General features: G+C 42.2%; 2 protein-coding genes across 10 annotated transcripts in view; both read right to left on the bottom strand.

Annotated features, from left to right (window-relative positions):
- Positions 1-29: 29 nt before the first annotated feature.
- DHRS11 (dehydrogenase/reductase 11) lies at positions 30-8328 on the bottom strand. The gene is made up of 7 exons (XM_019636726.1): positions 7978-8328; positions 5012-5221; positions 2623-2717; positions 1830-1959; positions 1081-1173; positions 799-864; positions 30-676 (listed from the first exon to the last, which is right to left on the bottom strand). The coding sequence occupies exons 1-7, from the start codon at positions 8122-8124 to the stop codon at positions 635-637; spliced, it is 783 nt and encodes a 260-aa protein (XP_019492271.1). The 5' UTR covers positions 8125-8328; the 3' UTR covers positions 30-634.
- A 2068-nt stretch (positions 8329-10396) lies between these two features.
- The window catches only part of GGNBP2 (gametogenetin binding protein 2), a 29428-nt gene continuing 14309 nt past the window's right edge, over positions 10397-25515 (bottom strand). For 5 of the 9 annotated variants that reach the window (XM_019636730.1, XM_019636728.1, XM_019636731.1 and 2 more), the window contains 10 exons: positions 23958-24083; positions 23755-23868; positions 18828-19037; positions 17408-17582; positions 16112-16306; positions 13623-13770; positions 13136-13261; positions 12905-13053; positions 12119-12367; positions 10397-11036 (listed from right to left, as the gene is read on the bottom strand). In XM_019636730.1, the coding sequence (XP_019492275.1) occupies positions 10833-11036; positions 12119-12367; positions 12905-13053; positions 13136-13261; positions 13623-13770; positions 16112-16306; positions 17408-17582; positions 18828-19037; positions 23755-23868; positions 23958-24083 (1696 nt within the window). In that variant the 3' untranslated portion in view covers positions 10397-10832. The remainder of the gene's footprint in view (positions 11037-12118; positions 12368-12904; positions 13054-13135; positions 13262-13622; positions 13771-16111; positions 16307-17407; positions 17583-18827; positions 19038-23754; positions 23869-23957; positions 24084-25515) is intronic. The other 4 variants (XM_019636734.1, XM_019636733.1, XM_019636732.1 and 1 more) reach the window with 3 other exon arrangements.

Here is a 25515-nt window from a genome sequence, read left to right as displayed (position 1 = left end):
GGAATAGAAAGACACTGCTGAAACCAAGGTAGAATATTGCAACTTTTCTTTTTTAATTATTACAGTGAAATTCACTTGGCAGGCATGCCCTAATATTCTGCTGCCAGTCAGAGTAGAGTGATGACCCCACTGGGGGCTGAGAAGCCACAAATGGGCTTGGAGAACTGGGACAGGGGGAGAAAAGGGGCAGTGGGGCAGGTTGAGGAAGAAGCCTGGAGCCCTCGATAACCATTCAGATAGGCGAGGAGCTCTCTCTGCCACCTCATCCCTGAGTGACAGGTGACGGGATGCAAGAAGATAGGGAGAAGCCCCCCTTTTGGCCACAGTCCCTTCCCCAGGTCAAAGGGAAAAGACCAAGGACAGCAAACAAAGGCCAAGGAGCCCAAGAAGGGAACCCAGAACAAGTTAATAGGTAAAACAATTAGGGACACTACCTTCCCTCCCCAGCCCACTTTTCACATTTGTGGTGGAAACAATTTGACAAGATAAAAAGACCTCAAACAAATTTTATAACCCTTGTTGGGGGTGGGGAGAGGAACTGGAATCCAGGAGTCCAGAAATTAACACCTACAATCCAGAAGCAGGAACCAAGCCTTGAGGGTCGGGGAGAGGAGGAGGAACTCCCCACAGGAAACTAGGTCACCTGCTCCGTGGGCCTCATCTGGATGTCTCCAATCTGCAGAAGGCACAAGGCTTGAGGCAGCCAGGACACTCTCCCCCGCCCGCGTAAGGCCTCCTTGGTCTCCTCTGGGGATGGTTGGGCTTCTCCAGCATGTGGACAGCCAAGGCCAGACTTACCTGGACATGTGGGGGTGTGCTGAGGACAAAGATGACAGCCTCGGCCACATCTTCGGGTTTGAGACACTGAGAGCACCAGGGGAAAGGGGGGTTGAGACGAGAGCAGAATGGATCCAAGTTCCCTCCCACCACTGGGGTCCTCTCCAGCATCCATATGCCCACCCCAACCCTCCAGGACCGGTGATGGGCTGGCTAGAAAGATGGGGTCTGAAGGCCAGGGTTCCCTTCCCTCTGCCTTCACTTAATGTGAGTGACTTCAGCAGGCCCAGAGGGAGGCCCCACCTTTATGTGTTCGTAGGTGGCAGCTGCCTTCTCAGGGTCCTTGTCATGGAGTTTGAAGGCGAATTGTGTCTCCACGAGTCCTGGAGAGATGCACTGGGCCAACAGAGAGGGCCTGCTCAGGAGCCAAACTTTGCCCCACCCCCACCCCAATCAGAGGCCAGTTCTTGGGGAGGTTGGAGGGAAAGGATGGAAGCCACAGGACCCCAGCTTCACAGTGATGGCTGCCCCATGTCCAGTAGCTGCCTCCTCCCTTCAAAGCTGCCACTGGCGATTATCACAATGTTATCTACCATCTACAGAGCCCTTACTATAAGCCAGGTGTCTCTTAGACAAATGGTGTCTCTTAGAAAAACCTTATAACCTTATAGATATTAGCATCTACATTTAACAAACGAGAAGACCGAGGCTTAAAGAAGTTCAGTGAGTTGCTCAAGCTCATTTGGCCTTCAAGGGAAGAGCCCAGAGTCCTGTTTCCAGCCATTATGCACCTGGTTTCCCACAATCCTTTGCTTTCCTTCAGTCTCACCCCACCATGTTCCATTCAGGCCAGCCCCCTCTCACATCAAAGTCAGTGAAACACATACCGAGCAGGGCCACACAAGTAGTGGCAGAGCCCAGGAGCTCTGTGCCCAGTATACTCCCAGGGGTTCTAAGCCGCACACCCTGGACATAGACCCCTGGGCAGTTTATGTGGGGGGTGGGGAGGGCCTGTGTCACCCCATCCCACCAGGGCCAGGCCACACCCTCACCGTGGCTCGGATGTGGGTCTGGGCCTCCCGAAGCTCTTGCCTCAGTCCCTCTGTCAGTGCAGTGACGGCATACTTGGTAGCACTATAGAAATGGACCGCAGACTGGGGTAACACTCGGTGGCCAGACATGCTGAGTAGAGGGAGGGAAGGAGAAAGAAGAGTGATGCGCCCGAGAGACCAGCGATGCCCTCTGCTGTACCAGTCAACCACACCACCTAGATGCCGCAGGGAAGCCTTCTAAAGGGGACCTCTAGAGGCCATCCTTGCAGCCAACTAACCAAGCTTGTTACTTAAGCGGCTCCTGAAAGCCCTCCTCTTCTAGCAGTGCTCCTTCTGCTGACTGCAGAACCCTTTCTCCTGGTCATGCAGGCTGTCAGAATTCTCTCTGTTTCATCTGTTCACTGATATGGTTCTATTGGGAGATCTCTGTGGGGCAGAGGCCATGTCTCCCCACTCGGACTGCGAGCTACCCAACAATACTGTGTAGTCTTTCTTTGTACGAGGAAGTGGGGTGCATTCCAGAGTCTGAGGAATGGAGAACCTCAGTGCCAGGAGAGCCCCCAGGCTTTGGCTGCAAAGAGAAGGGGCTGAGCCACCCATTCCAACCAACGAGGGGCTGGCACTTGACATATTCTTTTCCTCACCATAGTCATGCCATTTGGGTGTTAACTGAGTATTAAATCCCTATTTTACCACCAAGGAAACAGGTCCAAAGAGGTCCGATGAGCTGCAGCAGATCACCGGCGTGGAGGGTGAGTGGTGATCTGCTCAAGCCCTCGGCCACCTGCCTCACCTGTTGATGTTAATGATGTGCCCGTCATCCACCTTCCGCTCCTTCATGGACTGGTAGGCTTCCCGTGTGCAGATGCTGAGAGCCAACACATTCACCTGCAGGCCAGGGAGGGCAATGGGGTGTCTCCAGCATGGGCCCATCTGAGCAGGTGAGGGAGCCACAGAGAACTCGGGGGGGGGGGAGTGGCATTCCCAAACAGTGTCCAGGTCCTACCAGAGACCAACAATGGGCCCAGGTCACCTTGCCTTAGGTGCCCCTCCCCCTAAAGCCACCAGCCCCAGCTGACTGCAGAGGCAGCTCCTCTCCCTGCAAACAGGAATGAAAATCCCCTAAACTCACCCATGATTCAGGAACATTCCCTGTCTTGGCTGTTTCCTCTGTAAACAGTAGAACCTCTGCCTTAGGGAACCATTTCCTTTTCTTCCCCAAATGCCCTGCTCTCTCCTAAACAGCCTAAAATCCTTCCTAGAATGGCTTTAAACATCTGTCTCCTCAAGTACAGACTCTAGCCTCTCCTTACCTCACCCAGCTACTCTCTGCTCCTTTCCTGTCCCCTCCCTTGAGACTACCAGTGGAGACGTGAAGGCCTGACCCTCCTTCCTTTAACTTCTGTTGCATCTACAAGACTAGGCACAGAGACTCTTTAGAGGGTGGGGTCACTTGTCACCGGATGGCTGGGGACCTCCCAAATGCATGGGGCTTCCTGCCTTCCATGGCCCCTGCCCACTCCTACTTATTGTGGTAGAGGTGACCCCAATTCCCCACCTTTCATGGTCTGAAAAAGTATCTCTGCTCTAAACTTCCTGCCCAGCCCCACCCCTTAGCCTCGACCAGGAGCAGCAGAGATAAAGCTTTCTGCAGGTCCTCATGTCTCGCCTCTCTGGGGACAAGCTGGGAGATTAGATGTTTTTCTTTATCAGGTGTCAGAACCAGCCATCAGGACAGAACACCCTCAGTGTGAACGTGCCTCTGCATTCACAGCAGAAGGACACGGGAGACATTCAGCCCTGTTTCTGGTCCTCTGAGCAGTGTGGGTTTGTGGGGACACAGAGCTCAGTCCCTGAGAACAGATGGAGTAGGAAAAACAGATCCCTCAGCATCGGGGGAGTGAATCTCCTAAGCCTGGAGGGTTCGGGGTGGGAGTGGAGACGATGCCTCACAGGATGACCCTAATAGGATCATAATACATCATGTTCAAGCTGAAAGGGGCCTTAGGGGTTTTCCAGATGGGCAAGTTGAGGTCCAGGTTTAGAGGCCCATCGACTGCAGGTAAAGACCACAACTCAGGTCTCCCAGCAGGCTCTGAGGGCAGGGGTAGTGCTTCGTGTTCACTGTTCATTCCCAGGCCCAGGCACCTGTCAGGTGTGAAAGCTACCGTGAGCAGATATGAAAAGAATTGTGGTGGGAAAAGACGCGTTCCATTTACATACTGCTTTCAACTTCTCAGAATACTTTCATACCCTAATATTGCCCCATAATACAGTCCAGGAGTTCAAAATCCATGTCCTGCAGGCTGTGTTTGGTCCACACATAGTTATAAAACATTTTAAACTCATTTCTTACATGTGTGGGAAGGTTTCATTCATTCAAACAATAATCTATTGAGTGTTTACAGGCCGGGGTTATAATAGAATAAAACAGACAAAAATCCTTGCCCGTGTGGAGCTGAGGTTTTGGTGAAGAGGAGGGTGTCACATAAAATCCAGGATCCCCACTCGTCAAAGAAACCAGAAGATCTGGCCACCCTGGGCCACACTGCCCCGTAGCAACAATGCTAGACCAGCAGTGGCTGCCTGTGGACGTGGCTGTGTGCTCTCCACTTATCGCAGATCCCACCTGACCTGCCTCACTCATTTATGTACCTAGCTGGCCCCAAGGGACATTGGAGTGTCTGACCCCAGATATTGATGGTATAGGTGTGTTCATCCCAATTAAATGTGACGAGACTGAAGCTCAGAGAGGGTAACTACCTGCCTGAAGCCATATAGTTACTGACAGGGCTCGGTGAGAACATCGCCTCCTGTCTCTTGGTTCCTTTTCTTCCCATAAGACCATGTTTCCAAGCACTTCACACAGTGCTGACATCGGGGGACATTCAATAAACAGCAGTTCTCCCCCTACCCGTCTTTCTTCCAATAGAAGAAAATCAGCCTGGACTTTAAGAATTGCGCCCAGGGGCTCGGAGGAAAAAAGGAGGAAAAGGTATGGCCAAACATCCACTCACTCGCCCTCTGGTAGGGCAAGAAGCAAGGGGACAATCAAGGTGCTCCACGGTGGGAACCCAAAGCTCCCTCTTGCAAGATGTCCTATCCCGAGCAGCACTCTGGTGCACAAACCCCTGGCTCCCTGCTCTCCTCCCAGCCTCCCATTCCAGGCCCGCAGCCCTTACATTGAACATGTCCTTCCAACCGCTGGTGCTGCCTGAGAGCAGGGTGTCAGGCCGGGCCAACCCAGCATTATTGATGCAGATGTCCACACCGCTGTGCTGGCAGCGGATAGCCGAGAACATGGATAGGATGTCCTCTTCATTTGACAGGTCACATCTGTAGGGGATCAAAGTCCCGGGGTAGCCTGCACTCTTACATTCAGCAGCCAGCTCCTAAGAAACCCAACAGGGGTCTAACTGGGGTGAGCTGCTCACTCCCACACCTCCCCAGCCAGAGACAACCTCCCTCCGCTGTCACGACGCACAGAACTCTCTCCTTTGGCGGCCACCTTCCAGTCACGTAGATGTTGGGACTGCCCATCCCCAAAGTATGTCCTCTTTGGTCAAAGTCCAGGGGATGAGCGCACTCCCTGAGGGAGGGAGGGGAAATGGAGGAACCTTACGGATGAATTCAAGTCTTCAGTTCTAAGAAGGGGCTGGGGCTCTGAGGGGGCCAAAGAAAGGGACCGGAGATCCTGGGAATGGAGTGATCTTTCTTTTCTGCCTCTCTCTCAATAGGAACACCTTCTCTGCTCATAGGTAAGAAGTACCTCTCACCCCGCCCCATGCTTCTTCCACCAGTGCCAAGAGTCACTGAGCTGGTTATGCCAGGGCCTCGAACTCTTATCTCCATCGCCTCATCCAGTCCCTCCCAGAAGGGCTTATATCTGAACTATCACCCTCCTGCCACAAATTGCAGCCAGGGGCTTAGAGTGCTCACACATACTTCTCAGTTGAGCCTGATGGCCAATCTCTCCTTGCCCTGCATACAGGAAGGGTCAGGAAGTCAGGACAGATTCTTTCTCTCTGTCCCATGGTGTTCCACCCTCCACCCCAAAGTTTCTCTGAAGACTATGAGGCAAGTCAGGTGGCAGGATGCATTGACACCCCCTGTACATCACCAGGAACCTCAACATACGGAAGAGCCCTGAGAGAGAAAAACCTGAGAAAGCAGAGCCACTGAGAGATGGCTGTGAGGAAAGCTGACATTCAGAAACAGGAAGAAACAAGCTATGTGGCCTTGGAGGCCAATGACTGGGCACCTGAGCCTCGTGAAGGTGACTATGTACATGTGTTGGAAGGAGAGGGTTGGGGAGTGTGGGGTGCCCTAGAGGAAAGCCAGCTTGGCCAGCTACCCTGGCCTGGAGTCCTCCCTCTCCCCAAACAAACTGGGAGTAAAGGGCTGGATCAGGTGACCTAGGAAATTATTTTCTGCTCTAACTTTCCGAGAGTTCAAAAGGTATAGTGGTTGGGGACTCAGAAGCAACCCCCTTCACCCAATTTTACCTCCTCAAGATCACCTCAGGAAATAGGGATTCTCTCTGTAGGAAGCCAGGGCTCAGCCTGTTTTAATATGCATCAATAAAAGCAGACTGTGGTCAAGGAAACCTGGCAGGCAACTCTTCCCTTCCTTCTCCATACTCAAAGCCCCTGCTGCAAAGAATGGAAGGGCTGAGAATATATTGGGTCGTCGGGAAAGTCATGATGCATTTTTGCATCGTAAAACATAGAAAAATACGTCATGACTTTCTCGACAACCCAATATATCTCCCTGTCACTGCCTTTTCATTGCCCTACCTGTCCTCATCTGTCCTCAAAAATGACCTGAAATAAAAAAATGTCAGTCCCCTCACCGCAGAGGCATTCTCCCCTCATTAAAGGAGTCATCATGGGGCTAGGTGATCAGGTTGGGGATTCCCCTGGGACTCAGGGACCCCTTTCCCTGGCTAGTTTGGGGTGGGAGAGTAGGAAGAGAAGACAAAAGTGGCTTTAGAGTTAGGGAATCCAGTGCTCTAAGCCCTGGCCTGATCCTCTAGGCTCCAAGGCTCCTGAGTTCCTCAAGACAGGTGAAAGGGAGGGGCAGAGTGGGGCAGTGGTGTAGCCCGGTGACCTTGGGACTATCTAGACTATAAAGTATACCTTTGGTCAGCAGGGGAGGGGACAGCTCTCCTTCCTGCACACCTTCTCCCTCTGCCCCCACCCAAGGCCTCCTTACTCTTCGCCTGAGCAATGGTGGAGACAATGCCTAGCAGCTAATCATGAGCCTAAGCCCTGAGAGTGATCTTGCCAGGCAAATCCAATGACCTATGATGGAAATTTCTCCTCTTCTTCCTCCATGCTCCATCAAGGCCAACTTGTCTCTGCGCCCTTGTTGTTCAAAACTCGGCTCCCAACCCCACGTTAAGAGAAAAACCAGGAGTTTCAGTTCCACATTGTTTTGTCCCCTTAGGGTTCACATGTTTAATGCTATTTCAACTACTCGGTCCCACTTAAAGATGGTGAAACGAGAAAGTTCTGCCTGTGACTATCCCATTGTCAGTCCCTTATGCCCACTGGGTAGGGGAGGGGTTAATCCTCAGCTTTGGGGGGGGGGGGGGGGGGTGAGGGACCAGCCTCTTCAGAAAAGCTCCACTTGCACCCCAACCCCACCCTCAGACCTGGGCAAAAAAATGACCACCACTGAAACCTCTAGCTCCTGCTCTTTTGGCTGGCCAGCCACTTTGCTTGGCTTTGTGAGCTAGGTCTGGAAAGGAGAAGCAGCAATCCAGCAGCCAGCTTTAGGCACTGAGGCCAGAAAACTTTCCTTCTCCCTGGCTACCTAGCTAGCCCCTGACCTCAACCTGGGCAGGAAGGTAGGAGGGAAGGAGAAAGATGCCCTAGAGTCAGAGGTTTGGTACACTGGAGTAGGGCTGTCAGGAGAAAAGGCTCCTTAAAAGACTGGACTTAAAAAAAGCGAAGGTAAAGACCTGCCCTCAGGAATAGAAAAGGGCCCTACTAGGCCCCTAAGTCCGTTGCAAATGGCTCTGGTGTAGCAGGCAAGCGAGGGCAGCCTCACAGCCTGACTCCGGGCACTACCCCTCCCCCACCCAGACCCAACACCGGCGGAAACGACGCCCCCTAAAGCGACCTGCTCCCGGGCCAAGCCTTACCTCTATGTTGCCCACGGTGCGGGCACAACCCACCACCTTCAGTCCCTGCTGGACCAGAGCCCGGGCCACGGCCGCACCGATGCCCCCCGAGGCTCCCGTCACCAATGCTAGCCGGTTTCGCCACCGCTCCATGCCAGCCCTGGCCATGGTCCCGAGTCGCCCGCCCACCTCGCTCGGCGAGCGGGGCACTAGGTTAGCGGAGCTCCGCCCCAGGTCTCAGGGGCTCGGCCGCTTTCTCGTCGCCGCCGCGGCAGCCCCCGCCCGGCCTCCGTCCTAGCCACGCCTGGACCCGCCTCCAATCTGGCCGGCCTCGGGCCGGGCCTCCACCCTCCTATTCGAAATCGGTCACATCCCGCGGGAGGAAGGCCTCAGCCGAGCTGTCCCGCCCCCTACGCCCGCCGCGCGAACACGGCCCCGCCCCTTCCGGCTCCGCCCCCGGCGCGGGGGAATGGTTCTTTCAGCGATGTGGGCGGGCGCCAGAGGGGGTTTGTGGTCTTGCTTTCCTGGTGAGCTCTTCCCCTTGAAGCAGGGAAACCAAGATTCAGCCGGAGCTTGCTCCAGGCCCGAGGATGCATATACCCTTGCCTCTTGCTCAGTAGCCCTTCCCTGTTCCTGATCCCAAAGGCCAGAAGAGAAATTAAGGTCACTTAAGGTGACTCCAACGCCTTACTACTAAACCGTCCAGTGGCTGATGGGAAGGATTCAGCTCAGAGAAGACGGCCTGCCTCAACCATCAACACTGGGTGGCCTTGGGAGGGTCTCTCCTACTAACCAAGAAGTGATGGTTAAAAATGAAAACACCCCCAACACGTGTACTGGGAGATTCTATCCCAATGGCCTGTCTCCAAATGTCCTGGACCCTCCCACTCTCATTGGAGCAAATTTATCACCATGTATACCAAAGATGAAAGCAATAGCTAACACTTATTGAGCACTTACTGTGTAGTGGCATTTATAAGCACTTTAAATATATTACTATGCACAATAACCCTGAGATAATACCTATTAATACCTTCATTTTATAGAGGTCTATACTAAGACACAAAGGAGTGAAGCATGGTTTGGACCGCAAGCAGTCCAGTCTCAGACCAGGAGATGTGTTCCTAATCTGCCTTCGCTCCATTCTCCCTTTTGTCTCTTCGTTCGGTTTTTGGTTTTGCTCACTTTGCTCTCTGACCTAGGATGTATTTCATCAAAGCACTGAAAGCTGCCTCACTTCTGCATTAATATAGCCATCCTTACAGAGAAAAAACATCTCAGCATAACTGCTGGAATCCCTTCACTGCAAGCAATGGAATAAGCAGTAAATGTGGTGGCTAGCTTATTTATTCAATAAAAGCATTCATATGTTTGGCCCCAAGGGCAAAGATTAAAAAATAAAACTAGCCCTTGCTTTTAGGGGCCTCAAGAAAGAACTTGACTGCAACAAATGGTGGAGAAGAGATTTGGCCCAGAGCATAGGTCTGTAGGAGGCCCTTAGTAATTTTTTATGGATTCCAGGATGAAAGTAAACAAGGGACAAAGAGGAATCATGACTCATTTTACCTCTGCCCCAATCCCTATACAACATGTAGATATGAAAAGACAACATTTCTGATAGGGGGTAGATCAAAGAAATGCCACCAACTACAAAAATTACATCTTACTAAGCTTCTGCTATTGCCCACTTGAAATCTGATTAGAAATCTGATGAAGCGGTAGGAAGCCCATAAAACTCATTCCATCCCCACTGCACAGAGGTATTGACTGCCCCCCCGCCCTGGTCTGCCTGCTGCCCACCAAGTGTTATCCACGTGCAGACACACAAAGCTCTAAGCACATGTGTTTATTGAACTATTGACGCAACCTTGTAAATGGCAGCCAAAGGCTACTCATGAGGGAATCTCTCCTTCAGTAATTCAGACAGCTTGTGAAAGCAGTAAACTAATGCCATAGTGACTGTTGGAAACCAGATAAGGAGCATGCACTTGCACAGTACGCAATATGGTTAGTTAGCTCTCAGTGCACCTTTCTGATTCCAATTCTACCCACTGAGTAACTACTTATCAGGCAACTCTTGCTTGAAATTCTGCCAAGTTTTGTTTTCATTCTTCTAGTGCAATATCAACCTCTGAATTTAATGTGCTTTGTGATATATATCAGGGAACTTTCAATAATAGTAATTAAAAGTCTCATGAAAAAGATGCTAGCCAGTATGTCAAGATATCACAGCAAATTTATTCTATCAAAACAAAAGACTGAAAACTGCTTTTCTCAGTTGTCGATTCTGATCAACGTAAGAATTTTGTATTCAACAATCTGTATCTCTATCCTCATTTGCTCTTCATTCTTTCTAACACCAACACTGGCCAAGTACCAAGTCCACAAGTGGCAAATATTAAAATACTGCCACACATTAAGTAGAAACATGTACACCAAATTTTACTATGCGTATTAATAAATATTCTTTATTTTAAATTTTGCACATTGCGCTTTAACATTACATCCAAACATTTCGCAAGTGGATGTCTACTTTGTAAAACCATATATTCAGCTCATTGTCATTTCTGTACAGAAGTATAAGTACAACATTACTTTTTGCCACTAAGTTGCTTTAGTAAGTCTCACAGGAAGAGAAACATTTAATGAAAAGAGATGGCTTAAATCATACGGCAGGCCTGCGCAGCCACGCAACTAAAGACACAAGCCTGAAGAAAGAACAAACAAATGAGGTTACCTCCACCGTCTCCCAAAACAAGAAGAATCACATTGATTTAAGATAAAATTTTGCCGTAAGTCACTAAATTAAGAGTTTTTTGAAAGAGAAGGCGCAGTAGTCATCTTGAGTGTTTCATTGAAAGACAGAGCTATTTTATTTAATTTGCTCCAGCTGTTGTCAACCAACCACTACAAATGGGCCTCTTGTGATCATTTAAGCGGCAGTATTTATTAAATTTCTCCTTCAGATGCTGTCGGTATTGTTCTCTATTGCTGTAGAAAGACTGGTTATTAGCCATAAATGACTGTATTTCATCTTGTGAGATAAAGATTTCCTCATCTGAAGTACATTCAGACTCATCCTGCAAATTAAAGCAATAGTTAAGACTATGACTTAAATTAAGAGTGAAATATGCTATGCTGATGGAGGACAGCTAAAAATTAATCTAACTTTTTAGTTTCAATTCAGTCTCAATAAAGCCTTGGAATGCTTGCAAAATAAGCATGTCATTCTGTCTTAGAAAGCACTTAGAATAAAATCTAATTCAACTCAGTTTGAAACTCTGGATCTATAATTTGTCCTAGAAACCTGTGAGCCTAGCTGAGTACCAACATATCTCTTGCCTTAAAAAAATGACTAATTAGAGATGGTTACTAGTTACCAAATTTTAAATAACCAGACTTATCTCTAGCTGGTCCTATGTTGAAACTTTTATCTCTACAAATTAAGTAAAATGTAACATTTTCTTAACTTATGAAATAAGTTACACAGCAACACCATTAAACTTTATAACCATATAAAAAAGAAAAAACTAGTATTCTAAAGGATTTGATTCCATTAGGATCCTAATTACTATAGAAAAGACACTATCCTTCCTTTCCCCTCTCCCAGGACCCACACAAACGGCACTGGGTCACTCGGAATCAGGTAAAATTAATCTCAATTCTTGGCATCAGGTAAAATTCATCTCAAATATCAAAAATTGGAATCAATTATAAAAGGTTTTCCAAGTTCAATTATAATTTTATCCTACAAGAAGTAACCTAGAAAGTGGGCTCTAGTTGAGATTCTATATTCTTTCCTGATCTGGAAGGGTGGCTACTGTAATAAATTGCTACTATAAAAGGCAGTTCACTTACAATAACCCTCCTCTCCAAGGAGGCAGACTCCTGGATATAATGCTAACTCTATCCCCCTCCCCTAACTAGTCTCCTCTTCTATCTTTCAGACAGAGGAGGACAAGGAAATGTGCTCCAGAGCAGTTGCATAAACCACTAGTGGAAGAACAAAAATGAAGTCACCAAAAAAATAATTAAATACTGCCCTTAATTTCTTAAAAGCTTTCCCCCACTCCCAACTTTAAACCCTCAAAAATACTGTCCCCTCCCATATCTACCCCATGAGCAATCAGTTGTCGACAATAAGACATCATGGCTTACTTACAAGGAGTTCAACTAAGCTCTTGGCACCCTTTCCAGAATCAGGACCAAATGATGTTTCTGTAGGTTCTGCAAACTGTGGTACATTTTTCCTGTGCTCAAACCAAGGCAGTGGCTGCCCACCCTTTTCAGAGCTGCAGCAGCTTTCAGGATGTGCATCTTTGGTCTTGTCGCGGTGAAACACTGTGTGCACGGTATTTCCTGAGGTCTCTCGATTACCTGGATCTGTAATACAGCTTCCAAGCTTTTGGATCTGAAACCACAGCAAAGGATTTCCCAGGTAAAAAGGCAGGGAATAACAGCAATTATTCTTTAAAGAAAAAAATATACCCTGACAGTTGTCTTAAATGTTTTAAAAGAATACTGAATAAAAGCAGCAGCTGAAATTCACTAGACACTTACTACATACCAGACACTATGCTAATCCATCAATATAATCTCATTTCATCTTCACAGAACCTAATCTGATAGGGACCTTTATCTCCATTTTACAGATGTGAAAACTAAGATCAAGCAAACTGCTCAAGACTATATAGCTAATACATTTAAAAATATTATGAAAAGAATGAATTGGATTTATGACTCTCAAGGACTGTTGGTCAAATGACCACGACAGACAGACACAGATACACACACACACGAACAATCAATGTAACTGCATAAGGTACTCATTCTAACAACAACAACAAAAAATCCTAACAGCTAAGATGCACACTTAACTATACCAAGGAAAATAGACTGTTCTCCCCTCAACATCAAAGGCTTAAGAATTGCAAGTTATGACACTTACATGTTCATCACATTTCAACACCTTGCTTTTCTTTTTCTTCTTTTTATTTTTTCCTTTGGTGGTGTTCTCTTCGGAATTTGCCCAACATTCAACACAACTATCACCATCATCCTCTTTGTCTTCACAGTGATGAACACAGGAGTCATCACCTGCAGAAATCAATAATCTCTTATTTATGTCCTTAAATCAGCCAAGCAGCAGAAATAACTGGGAAGCTTAATCTGAACCTACCATGTTCGTCATGATTACAAATGCCTTCAGTGCAGGCAACATCTGAACCCTCTCGAGAACCTGTTTCACTCCCTTCCATGCTAGATGAATATCCACAATCACTACCATTACAGTGTGGAGATAAGCCTGAGAATAAAGTAGGTGACAGTTACAATTAACAATATACCAATAAATATATTAAGACAAAGAGAGGACCACAGGAAAATGTCAAAATTGACGGCTTATTGAAAGAAAGTAAATTAAATAATGAAAATATGATTAGGGATTTACAGTTTTTTGTTTTTATCCAATACTAACAAATCAAACATCAACAACTCAAACACCATAAAGAAAAAGGAAATATTAAGGTTTTGACTAAATTATATGATATTCTTAGGGCTATAAAGCAATTCCTAAATTCTAGGTTATACCATCTTTCAAAGCTCATACATTTAAAGAAAAACAAAATAACTTAAGAGTTACTTTTTAAAAAAAACTTTTTACTTACCTTTCTTTATTTTAGGGGACCCCAAAAGATTGCTGCTGCTAGGACAGGTACAGGATGTATTTTCATTGGTAACAATTACTTCTACACAGCTATTACCATCTTCAGTGCTGCCACAGGCTTTGCAGCTGCTTTCTATGAAGTCTGTTTCCTTTAGGGATCAATATTAAGAGATGGTTTTAAAAAGTTTTACCTCCATATTGGCTATACTTTAATTTCCTTAACATTAACCAATTAGATAGGAATTACAAGGTTAATAATAAAAAAAATATTCTCATGAAAAATTAATAATTCACTTCAAGACCATGAACCAACTAGAAGTAAGTTAAGAGTTAATGGTATCAGGTAAGTCTAGGATAGCAGCTCTCTAAGTGTGGTCTGCTGGCCCCAGGGATTCCCTAGGTCAACTATTTTCATCGTAGTGCTAAGATGTGATTTGCCTTTTTCACTTTGACACTTACACTGATGGTACAAAAGCAAATGGTAGAAAAAGTTCCCAGTGCTTTAGCTCCAATCAAGGCAGTTTCGACCAAAGTGTAGTAACAGTCACTATATTCTTCATTTGTGAAGCACTCTCAGGAAATAGACAGATAGATGATAGATAAGATGGCTAGATAGATGGATGGATAGATATAGATTTCACTTATGTCTTTGAAGCATAAAAACATTAACTTTATTAAATATCAATCCATGAGTAGATGTCTTTTTAATGCTCTAAGTGACAAATAGGAAGTATGTTTAAAGCACTTTTGCTGCATACCAAAGTACAATAATTGTCTCAAGGAAGAATAATTGTGCAACTGTTTGAGTTGCAGGCTGAACTAGCTGCTTTTTTCCTAGAATATTAATTTCACTTTAAAGAAAGAATGAGAGACAAACTATGGCTATTCAGACTTGGGTACTTAAAAGACGTTTTCTCAAAAATGAAGTCAGTCCAACACTTCAAGGAAAACAATGGACAGCATTTGTCGTCAACAATATTCAAACTTCCAAACTACAATCAGGATTTTGAAAAGCTGCATATATAAGCACAGTGAGCTTGAAGCTTCCCAATACTTAAAGACTTTTCTAAGGACAGGCCGAGTGGCTCGTTGGTTAAGAGTTGGCTTGGGAGCTCTGAGCAGTAATGCCACGGGTTTGGATCCCACATGGGGGCCAGTGACGCTGCGCCCTCTACAGCTAAGATGGTGAACAACAGCTTGACCTGGAGCTGGGCTGCCGTGAGTCACTGGCGACGGTGTAGGCCACAGTCCTGCTGTAGTGGGTTGCCTTGAGCTACCCTGAGTGGCCGGCAGCCAGCATGAGCAGCCAGCAGTTGCCGTGAGCCACCGTAAGCAGCTGTCCAATGGCTGGCGACCGATTGCCTAACCCGGGAAGAGCGCAATGATCATAATACCAACATGGGCCAGTGAAGCGATGTCCTCCACAACTAGACTGAAGAACAAAAGGACAGCAACTTGTCTGTTCCCCTTCCCCTGATTCCCCAATGTTGTTCCCCTCCCCCAATTCCCCAATAAAATCTTAAAAAAAAAAAAAAGAAAAAGACATTTCTAATGAGATCATTAGTGGATTTTATGTAATTGATTATCTAATATTATATAATGTCAGTATCTGCGAAGACACTCAGTGAACCGGTATCTTTCAAACAACCAAACTGTTACAAAATCATGCATGAGTAGAACATCTATTTAAAGTGCAAGACAGACCAATGGATTTTAATATAACAGAGTAAGAAAAGGTCATTGATAAGGTGTCAGGTTCCATATTGCAACTAATCTTTAAGAACTACCACTTGTTGAGTTGTACTGCCAAAGAAGAATATTCACAACTATCTGAAAAGGTTTTTATTAAAATACTCCTCTCTTTTCCTACCATATCTATCTCTGTGAGACTTGCTTCATATGCTTCAACCAAGCAACACAGGGAAACAGACTGAGTGCAGAAGCAGATATTAGAATCCACCCGATTCCTTTAAAGCCAAATATTACAGAGATTTGCTAAAGTATAAAATAATGCCACCCTTCTCACCTCTTCTTCTGAAAATAGTTATTTTTCAAAAAATGTTATCTATACATATAATGGGACTATCATTTTTAAAAGAATAATTTTAAATTTCTCCATTTTAATTTCTAACACAGTAAATGTTGGTAAGTATAATCCCATAAACAAGAGCTCATTGGGCACCTTAATTTTTAAGAGTGCAAAGAGGTCCTGAGACCAAAAGGCTGAGAACTGCTCTACGCCACCCATGGAGTTCACTTTCCATAGTTGGACTTTGATCTAATAGCATACTAAGGTCGGGAGAAGATAACTATCTAACGATGTCTTCATAAAACAAACACATGACATTAAAAAGTTTGGCTTATACAGATTATAGTAGGAAAAAAGCCAATATATAAGCTGCAGGAGCTCACATTCTGGAAAAAGCACAGTAAAATGCCAAAATTTAGCAAAAAGCAATATGTTCATGAGTTAATATTCAAGAATATTACCTTCTCTTGGCTTACTTCCTTTTCATCTGCTGTTTGTAAGGGAGTAGGAATATCACATACACATTTATTTTTTCGTCTGTTCTTCCGTTTTTGGCGTTTCTTTTCCTGCTTGAGTTCTCTTACTCGTTCCTCCTCTGAAAATTCTTCACAAAGTTGTTCCAATCGGCTAATACCTTGTACTTTTTCCACAGTCATCTATTACAAAAACAAAGTTGAGAGTGAATATTGGTCAAAACTTGACTTTCTATGAAAATTCTCATTTGTTAACTTCAAATACCACCACACTCACAGAAACTGATATTTCATGCTGCAATTTTGCCAGGCAGTCCCACACAGAATCTCAAATTTTCATACCTTAAATGATGACAGAGTCTTCAAATCTACTCAGGAAGTGAATATACAACTAATCCCTACAGGAAAGGCAGATTTATACAAACTCCTATTCCAAACCAGCAATATTCTAATTTCTAATTTCAGAATTTTAACATAGCCAAGTAAATATTCATTCATTTCTTCACACAGTGAAAAGACTTTAACCTCATTAGATGATCTAGTTTCTGAAGACACAAACATACAGAGAGAAAAGGAGTACGAAATCTATCTGTTCAGAAAGAACTAGCACAAATCTATTCAGACTCCTCAGAACAGTGCTTAAAGTTCATGATGGGTTTCTGAAAAAAGGGTTTGTAGCTTTCATACCATTTTCAAAAGGGAATGATGAACCAGTTAAAGGGGTACAATCATGCCCTGGAATACAACAAAACATTCCCTAGCCAACCAAGTGATGTTCTATAGGGTATAACTGAAAAAACTGTTACTAAATCACAAGCACTAAACCCAATACCAGCACTATAAAGAGCCTTCAGTGTGCTTCTAAGTAGCTCTTACATCATGGAATTTCTACAGCATGTACTTCACATTACTGGACATCAGCGGGCAAACTGGGACTCATTACAGGTTTCTAATTTTGCTGATTATTTTGAGGCTGCTTTTAACTTTTCGTTATTTCATAGCAGCATCTTGTTAAATAATCAACTTCAGTTTTCTACTCTGAGCAAGTCTAAAAAAACCAAGGATGGAAGAGTAACAGAACTAAAAAACAAAGAAAAATCCACTTACTTCTTCTCAATTCCAGTTACCCACAAAAACACTCCCCTACCCCCAAAAAACCATGACACTGTATCAGCAGGCTGCAGCCCTCTGAGGCAAGGTAAACTGGTGGCTTAGTGGCTTATATTAAGATTCAGTTCAATAGCCTAAGAAATCTCGAGCACCAAAGCAGCCCACTGTTCTTACCTCAAAACTCTTGCGTAAAGCATCAACACCAAGGTAGAAAAGCATCTGCCACGTCTGCTCTTCTGCTCGTAGTTTCTGCCAGATTCGATGCAGTCTTTCATAAAGATGAATTCCCAAGCAGGTCAGAACTTCTTCTTGAGCTATATCTATTGTCTTGGCATGCCTTTCTCTTCGCCTATAAAGAACAGATCACGTATAATTTCTAATAACCTTAACTGAAACAGTAAAAGGTGGATAACATATCTGCAAGTTAAGGTTTTAAACACAATCTTCATACCTAATAACAACCTAACGGTTATACATTCAAACTCAATTAATGTATAAATATATAAGCACACATTTATAACCAATAAGAAATACACATGCAGGAGGGCCGGCTGAGTGGCTCAGTTGGTTAAGAGCTGGCTCAAGAGTGCAAGCTCTGAGCAACTAGCGGTTCGATTCCCAGCCTGAGCTTAGTTGCCGCTGAGCTGCCAACATGTGGCAGGATGGCTCATCTAAAAAAACAAACAAAAAACAAACAAAAGAAATACACATGCAGGATGAACTCAGCCCTAATATTGGTAAAAATAAGGTAATTCAGGAACTGGCTCTAAAGAGATGGTTTTGTGGGCATAGAGAAGTCATATATGTGTTCAGTTCACTGAGGCATGACAGTTCCTTTCACTTTCCAATTACGACAAACGCCTATTTGGTTTTTTGTTTCTTTTTTTTGAGGGGGAATGGAGAAAGGCAATGCCAAAATGATTCAGTCAGGAGCAAAAGCCCTCTGGGCCAGTCTTGAGTAGAAGTGTTCATAGAACTTCAGTGATCTAAAAGAAGTCTTCGTATTCTAAATGCCTAGCAGAACGTAGGCACTCAACTGAGAATTGGTCCACAAAACACAAAGGGAAATGGGTTCAGGTTCAGTTTATTCTATAAACAACTTTTTCTGATTTTATCTTCACAACAAAACCAGCGATAAAATTTTAGGTTCTTATATAATTTAATAGTATAGTCAGTTCATGAATTACATTCGATAAAGTATTTCTTAACCCCCTGCTGCTAAGACCTCACTTCCTATGCAAAAACCATCATTATGAACAAAATTTAAACATGGAAATGCATGGATGGAGGGGAGAAAAATCCCTTCTGATCATTTTCAAATGAAAACGATAATCTATAATAATGAAAGCCAAAAAAAGCCTGCCTACTTCAAGCAACAAGGAGCAGAGAGGTCTGAACCAAACACCACAGAACACCTTCTCCCTGTTTTAATTGGTCAACTGAGAAATGCGTATTTTAAAGAAAGCAAAATCTTTACAAGCACACTTTAATTTATACATAAATCATAGGTACTGAGGCAGAAGGTGATGAAAATAAACTTTCAGTAATAAAATGAAGCAAAGCGCTAGATAGCCCATTCTAGCAAATTACATACTCATACCCTCCTGCGAACTCTGGCTCAGCACGACCCAACAGATGCGCAATGAAGTCTGTTTCACAGCAAACGTGTATGTGTCGTTCATGTGGACAGCACCGCAAGCCTTCATAAAGTGCAGCACAGTATCCCTTTTCTTTGCTGCAATCAAGTTCACCAATAAGGATATTGTATGCTCGGAGGACTTTATTTTTGCAATCAGTGCAAAACCTGTTGAAAAGAAAAACCTCAAAATTAAGAAATGGCTGTGTAATTATTTCATGAGGCATATAACAGTGTGCTAGATGATGACACTCCCCTCCCATGTACAGCATTAAAACAATGCCTCCATACACAATGAAAGACATACACATGTAAGGCAAACACAAACTTAGGAGTTACATGAGTACAGCTAGAGCTCCATTTGCAAATGATTTTTAAACTAAGAAGCACAGGGGCCTAAAAGAATGAGGCAGACACATACTTGTTAGTTCATAAAATACATGTCAAGAAAATATTAGTTGCCAAGGACTAGCATATCTCTACTTCAAAAGCTATTTGTACAGGTCAGAAATAAAACAACGGAGGCTACAAACCAATGACTTGTAGGATCCCTTTCCTTCAGCCTCTGAAAATACTTGGTACTTTCAGCCAGTAAATCTTGATTCAAATGTTTACCACATTTTATGTTACCACTAGCTAAGCATGGTGGGAGGGGACAACAAAGGGAGTGGGAAAGTGGTACATGTATTCTTAGGTTATTGGTAGTTTCCAAAATGTCAAATTTTTTCTTCCAAAAAATGCATGTTTTTCAATACACAGTCATAACATAAACAACATATACATATAGATGTGGTTTAAACTTAAGTGTATATAATGTGGCAAAAGCATAGAAGAGCAGGTAAACTGTAGAGGATGACAAAATTTTCTTTAAGAAACCAAACACTACTCAATCAGAAAGAAAAAAAAGAATGGAAGCCTGGTTTCTTTATCTTCGAATTCCTGGAACAAGGAAAAACTTGGTCTGGTAAAAAAGCCAGGCTCATAATATTTAATAAGTGCTTCTCTCAGACGATCAGCTATGTTAGAACAAGAAAATTTTGATCTCTTTGATTTAAATTCTTCTCCGTAAATGGGCTCATCTATTCCCATGTTTTCGGCCCACATGTCTGACTCTTGACTCTACAGCCCTTGCCTAAGGGCCAGACCCATACTGAAAAATGGGGGGCATCAAAGATGTCCAACAGGCAACACGTAAACTCAACTGTCCAAAACCAAGGGCAACACTGTTCCTTCCCTATGTCCCCTTCCATCTCTGTTAAGAACATCACCATTCACAAAGTCACCCAGGATGGAAACCTCAGTTAATTCCAACTTCTTAGGTCCCCTGTTTAGAGCGGAGCCAATTGGTATCAATTCTTTCTCACATCTCTTACAGGTAATTTCTTTTCAGTTCTCTCTGTTTTAAATTGCTTAGACAATTTTTTTTAAAGCTTCTTAATTGGCTTCCCTGTTTCCACTCATCCTAGCTCTCTAATGCATCTCTTACACCAAAATAAATGTTTTAAAACAAATCTGATTATCTTACTCTCAGCTTAAAAACCTTCCTCACTGTTTACAAATAAATGTGGAACTCCTTAAGGCCTTCAGTGATTTATTCTCTTACCCAACCTACTATCTCCTGCCTTATTTCCCAAGATGCATTAATTTGATACTCATCTTTCTGCCCCAATACAGATAACTGTGTTTCTTGAAATTAATGTTAAAATAGAGGCTCTAAGTCCATTTGGTAAACAGAGGTGATAATGTTGACAATTTAAATAATTGTTTCACTAATGCTTCAAAAGTACAAGCAGAAATACAAAAATTAACTCAAAATGGATTAAAGGCCTAAACATTAAGACATGAAACTGTAAAACTGCTGGAAGAAATCATAGAGGAAAAAATTTCATGACATTGGAAGAGGTGATAAATTTCTTGGACATGACATCAAAAGCACAGGGAACAAAAGCATAAATAGACAAATCAGACATCAAACTTAAAAACTTGTGTAGCAAATGAAACAATCAACACAGTGAAAGACAACCAATGGAATATTTGCAAACCATATAATGGATAAGGGGTTAATACCCAGAATACATAAATAACTCCTACAACTCAATAACAACAAAAAAATCCAATTGAAAAATGGGCAAAGGAAGTGAAGAGACATTTCTCCAAAGAAGATATAACAAGGCTAACAAGCAAAGGAAAAAAAATGCTCAATATCACTAATCATCAAGGAACTGCAAATTAAAACCATGCAATATCACTTCATACCCATTAGTATGGACACCAAAAAAAAATCAGCAAGTAAGAAGTGTTGGCAAGGATGTGGAGAAATTAAAACCTTTTGCACTGTTGGTGGGATTGTAAAATGGTGCTGCCAGTACGGCATTTCCTCAAAAAATTAAAAATAGAACATATGATCGAGCAATCCCACTTCTGGTTGTATATACAAAAGAATTGAAGACAGGATCTCAAAAAGATATATGCACACTCATGTTCATTGTAGCATTTTTCACAATAGCCAAGATGTGAAAGCAACTTAAATGTCCATTGACAAGTGAATGTGGTATGTACATACAATGGAATATTATTCAGTCTTAAGAAATAAGGAAATTCTGTCATATACTACAACATGGATAAACCTTGAGGACATTACGTTAATAGAAATAAGCCAATCACAAAAAAGACAAATACTGCACGACTCCACCTACGTAAGTTATCTAAAGTAATCGAACTCATAAAAATAGAAAATAGAAGGGTAGTTGCCAGGGAAGGGGGCAAGGGTAAAAGGGGAGTTGTTCATAGGTATAGTTTCAGTCATGCAAGATGAAAAAATTCTAGCAATCTGTTTCATAACAATTTGCATACAGTTAACACTACTGTAATGTACACTTAAAAACTGATGAGAATAAATTTATATTATGTGGTTTGTTTGTTTTTTTACAACACTTTTTTTTAAAAAGTCTTTCCCTTGGGGAGAGAAATGGACATGGACACAGAAATAACAACAAATATTTCCACATTTTCAGGTTATAAATAGTTAAGTTTATATTTTCTGGTAAATGAATGGTTAAATGTCATACAGTACCAATAATAAAACTTGAAATATTTCCCCCATATTTTACTGCTTTAAATCCTCAGAATAATTTAATATGTTTGATTGTATATAATCATAAGTGACATAAACGTAAGTTAACAGCAATTTTTAAATACAGAAAAGCTGTTAAGAATGAAAGTGATTTTTCCTGTTTCAAAAGTAACCTTGCACATAAATCTAAAAAAAATTTTTTAAGACAGAGATTTCACAGCTTCCTAAGACCTCATTGCTAAAACAGTAATGAACTACCATAATATTTAACTGGCTAGTGTTAGCAAATTTTTATTATAAAGTGCTCAGAAAACTCCACTAACTAAAGTAGAAGTGCCACAATGGTACATTATTTAGAATTCATTTTCAACTGACTATACCTCAAAAAACTCAAACTGCACCTAAAACAAGAATAACAAGGACTTGCAAATCTGGCATTTAAACATTCCCTAATGTGATTACTATGTGCCGAATACTGTTCTAAGTAAGCTGTACTATGTATCATCAATCCCCACAACAAATTAATCCTATATGTCCTGTAAGATCAGTATCATTTTTGTCTTAAAAAAAAAAATGTGGCACAGAAAAGTAACATATACAAAGTTATAATTAGTAGAATCGAGAGTCAATGCAATCTCTCTTACTCTTAATTGTATTTCTCCCCACCCTTAAGATATTTATAAAGTAGATTCCACCTTCTTGTAAATATAAAATATTTCCCCCTAACCACATAAAATATCTACAACCATTATAGGAAACTCCAAAACATTAGCTCTGTGAACTAGTAATTTATCACCCAAAAATGCTATCTTTTGGATGGACCTATTCATACTGAATATAAGAATCAATTCATATTGAAAAAGGAAGGAATCTATAATGGACCTATATATGGACCTATTTATATATGTATTACATCTATATAATCCCCCTCCAAAACTTCAAATAATTGATACATTCTCTACTCTCTTATTATCAACCAAAAAAAGCAAATAAACAAAGTTTGTAATTGAAATAAGAAAAACACCTAATAAACTTAGTATGCAAGTTAAATCATTAGATCACTGCCATACAAATACCAATCTTAATGCCAGCTTTTATCATTCACATGTTTTCTAGAAATGTCCCCAAAGTAATTGTGTTTATTTGTCCCAAGGTCAAAGAACACATAACCACAAACCCAACATGTGACAAATTTATATTAAAACAATACAACTCCCCCCAAGAATGCCATCTCTAGATGGTTCCCTTACCAGTTTCCTTTCCTACTGCACTCTCCCTCCCTACGTATTTCCAAATGTTAATGACAATTAGAAAATTCCTTTGTAAAGTAGTATTCTAAAAAGAAAAATCTGAAGTTACTTTTATAGTACACGAAGCACACGAATTCCAACTCTATTTTTAGGTCTTGACAAATAGTTACAGAAGAAATAATTCAAACTATTACTAACTGAAAGCTACTAATTTAACTTTAATTTTGAAAATGACAGCATGAAGTGCTTCTATCACAAAAACAAGGAGTACTAGAGTTTCCAAAGTGATTAAGTGCACTTTACTTGATTGTGTCATTCTGTGGTTCTGTAAAGGCTGATCTGGAACCAACAGGTAAAAATTACAAAAAAAAGGAGATGTTGGCTCAACACAAGAAGGCTACCACTGAGTCATCCATTAAGGGAACTGCCTACCCTAACATTAAGCTCCACCCAGTGCCAGGTATCAATGGAATGGATGGAGTAATAATATACAAAAGAGGTCAGTCTGGATGACAGACAGATAAGCACCTCTCAACTACACCGCGATGACATTTACACTTACCTGTGTTTTCGCAGATATGTTTCTAGTGTTTCTAAAAGACAACTAGAGTCAATTAAAACTACTTCATCCCTGCATTCTTGGGACATTAGTTCCCATACGTCCATCCAACAACCTCTGCAGAAGGAAACAAATATTGGTGAGAAGGAGAAATACAGAAGGGTAAAAACATTGAAAAAGCAGAGGAAAGGATTGCTTGATTTTACCTGGCTGTTCGCTGGAAAGGTCCATAATGGAAAATGATCCTACACTTGCTGTCCTTCCTGTGGTCTTCACTACTTCTCTTATCTGTACTTAACTTCTCTGAACTGACACTGCTACTGCTCCCTTCACTGTAGTACAGTATAGTACAAAGCTTAGTGACACTGACAGGATCTGAAGAAATAATTTCTATAGTCTCTATTAAGATCATGAACTCTTTAATACATTAAGATATTAGAATAAGTTTGCAAATTTATATATATAACTACACATGCATTTTAACCATATTAAAATGTTATTTAAATATGTGCTCATATATTTATATAAAAAGCTCTGCTCAACTATTGTTTACTTGATACAATTTAACATTTATATTTATCAAGATAGCATCTAGTTAATATACTAAGCATTTTATGAGCAAATCTACTTGGAATGTTTTAAAGTCCAAAGGGCTGAGTAAAATTATATTTCCACCTATAAACATGGATCAATATTCCACAAATCGATAATTATTAACAAGTTTTGATCTACTCAATGTGATTTTATAGCTAGTCCACGACAACAAAACTCTTATCTACCTTCACATTTATAAGTAACTGGGAAAGTAACAGATCAACCTAATTATAAGTAAATTTTTATATTTACTTAAATAAAAATAGCAACTAAGATGAACATTTTATACAGTTTAAGTTACTAAGCAATAAGTACTATACAAATAATTTTTAAAAAACTTACTAAAAACTTCCCAGACTCTCCCTCCCCCACAGATTTCAATGTGGTGCTGGTCACATATTTTGCTTTGTTGCAGATGTGCATTCCAAGAGCAATGTGTGTCTAGATTCCATTCAGTGATAGTATTCCTGATTTTTCATGATTCTGAACAACTGGCTCCTGCCTGGTCTTCTGTACGTCTCACTACAATCTTAGAAATTCATGACCTTAGTTGCTAGAGATGGAAAAACCTCTGAATCTTTACTTACTCTATATAGCTAAATAGGTATTTCTCACCCCCTGCCCACAGTATAATGTCGTACATACAAGTCAGCTCCCTATTCCCTCTCAGAATGGCTCAGACCATGGTTAAGTGCTCTTTATTTTTTAAACAAAACCTCAACTTCTGCTCTGCCTTCCATGTTACAACCTTCCACTCTCAACTCCCATATTTCTCCTTGTCTTAAATATGCTTCACACCTAAAACTAATAAAAAAAATATACTTGAGTGATCCATAATCTCCTAAAGCTGAATAATTCTCAAATTCAAGTTCCTGTAATTGAGGAAACGTTCATGAAATCAAAGTTGGGGAGTGATTATTCTATCATCAGGATGTGAAAGCATTATTCTAAAAATAGCTTTTTAAAAAAAATTCTATAGCTCAAATCAAAATTTTATCCATTATCTCTCTAGACTAAATATCTTTATATCACGTTCAAGATTAAGCTTTCTGGGCCTACGTAGTGGCGCAATGGTTAAGAGCTGGCTTGGGACGCCAGAGGGCCCCGGTTCAGATCCCACATATGAGGGCCAGTGACACTGCCCTCCACAGCTAAGATGCTGAACAACAG

The sequence above is a fragment of the Hipposideros armiger genome, unplaced genomic scaffold (genome assembly GCF_001890085.2).
Source record: "Hipposideros armiger isolate ML-2016 unplaced genomic scaffold, ASM189008v1 scaffold_29, whole genome shotgun sequence".
Classification (NCBI taxonomy): domain Eukaryota; kingdom Metazoa; phylum Chordata; class Mammalia; order Chiroptera; family Hipposideridae; genus Hipposideros; species Hipposideros armiger.
This window is presented reverse-complemented; position numbering and strand designations above follow the sequence as displayed.

Excerpts from the sequence above, each read along its gene's own strand:
- DHRS11 (XM_019636726.1), bottom strand. The coding sequence starts at position 8,124 with ATGGCCAGGGCTGGCATGGAGCGGTGGCGAAACCGGCTAGCATTGGTG. Across the intron at positions 5,222-7,977 it reads GCACCGTGGGCAACATAGAG|GAGCTGGCTGCTGAATGTAA; the intron begins GTAAGGCTTGGC and ends TGGGTTTCTTAG. Across the intron at positions 865-1,080 it reads CCACCTACGAACACATAAAG|TGTCTCAAACCCGAAGATGT; the intron begins GTGGGGCCTCCC and ends TGGTGCTCTCAG.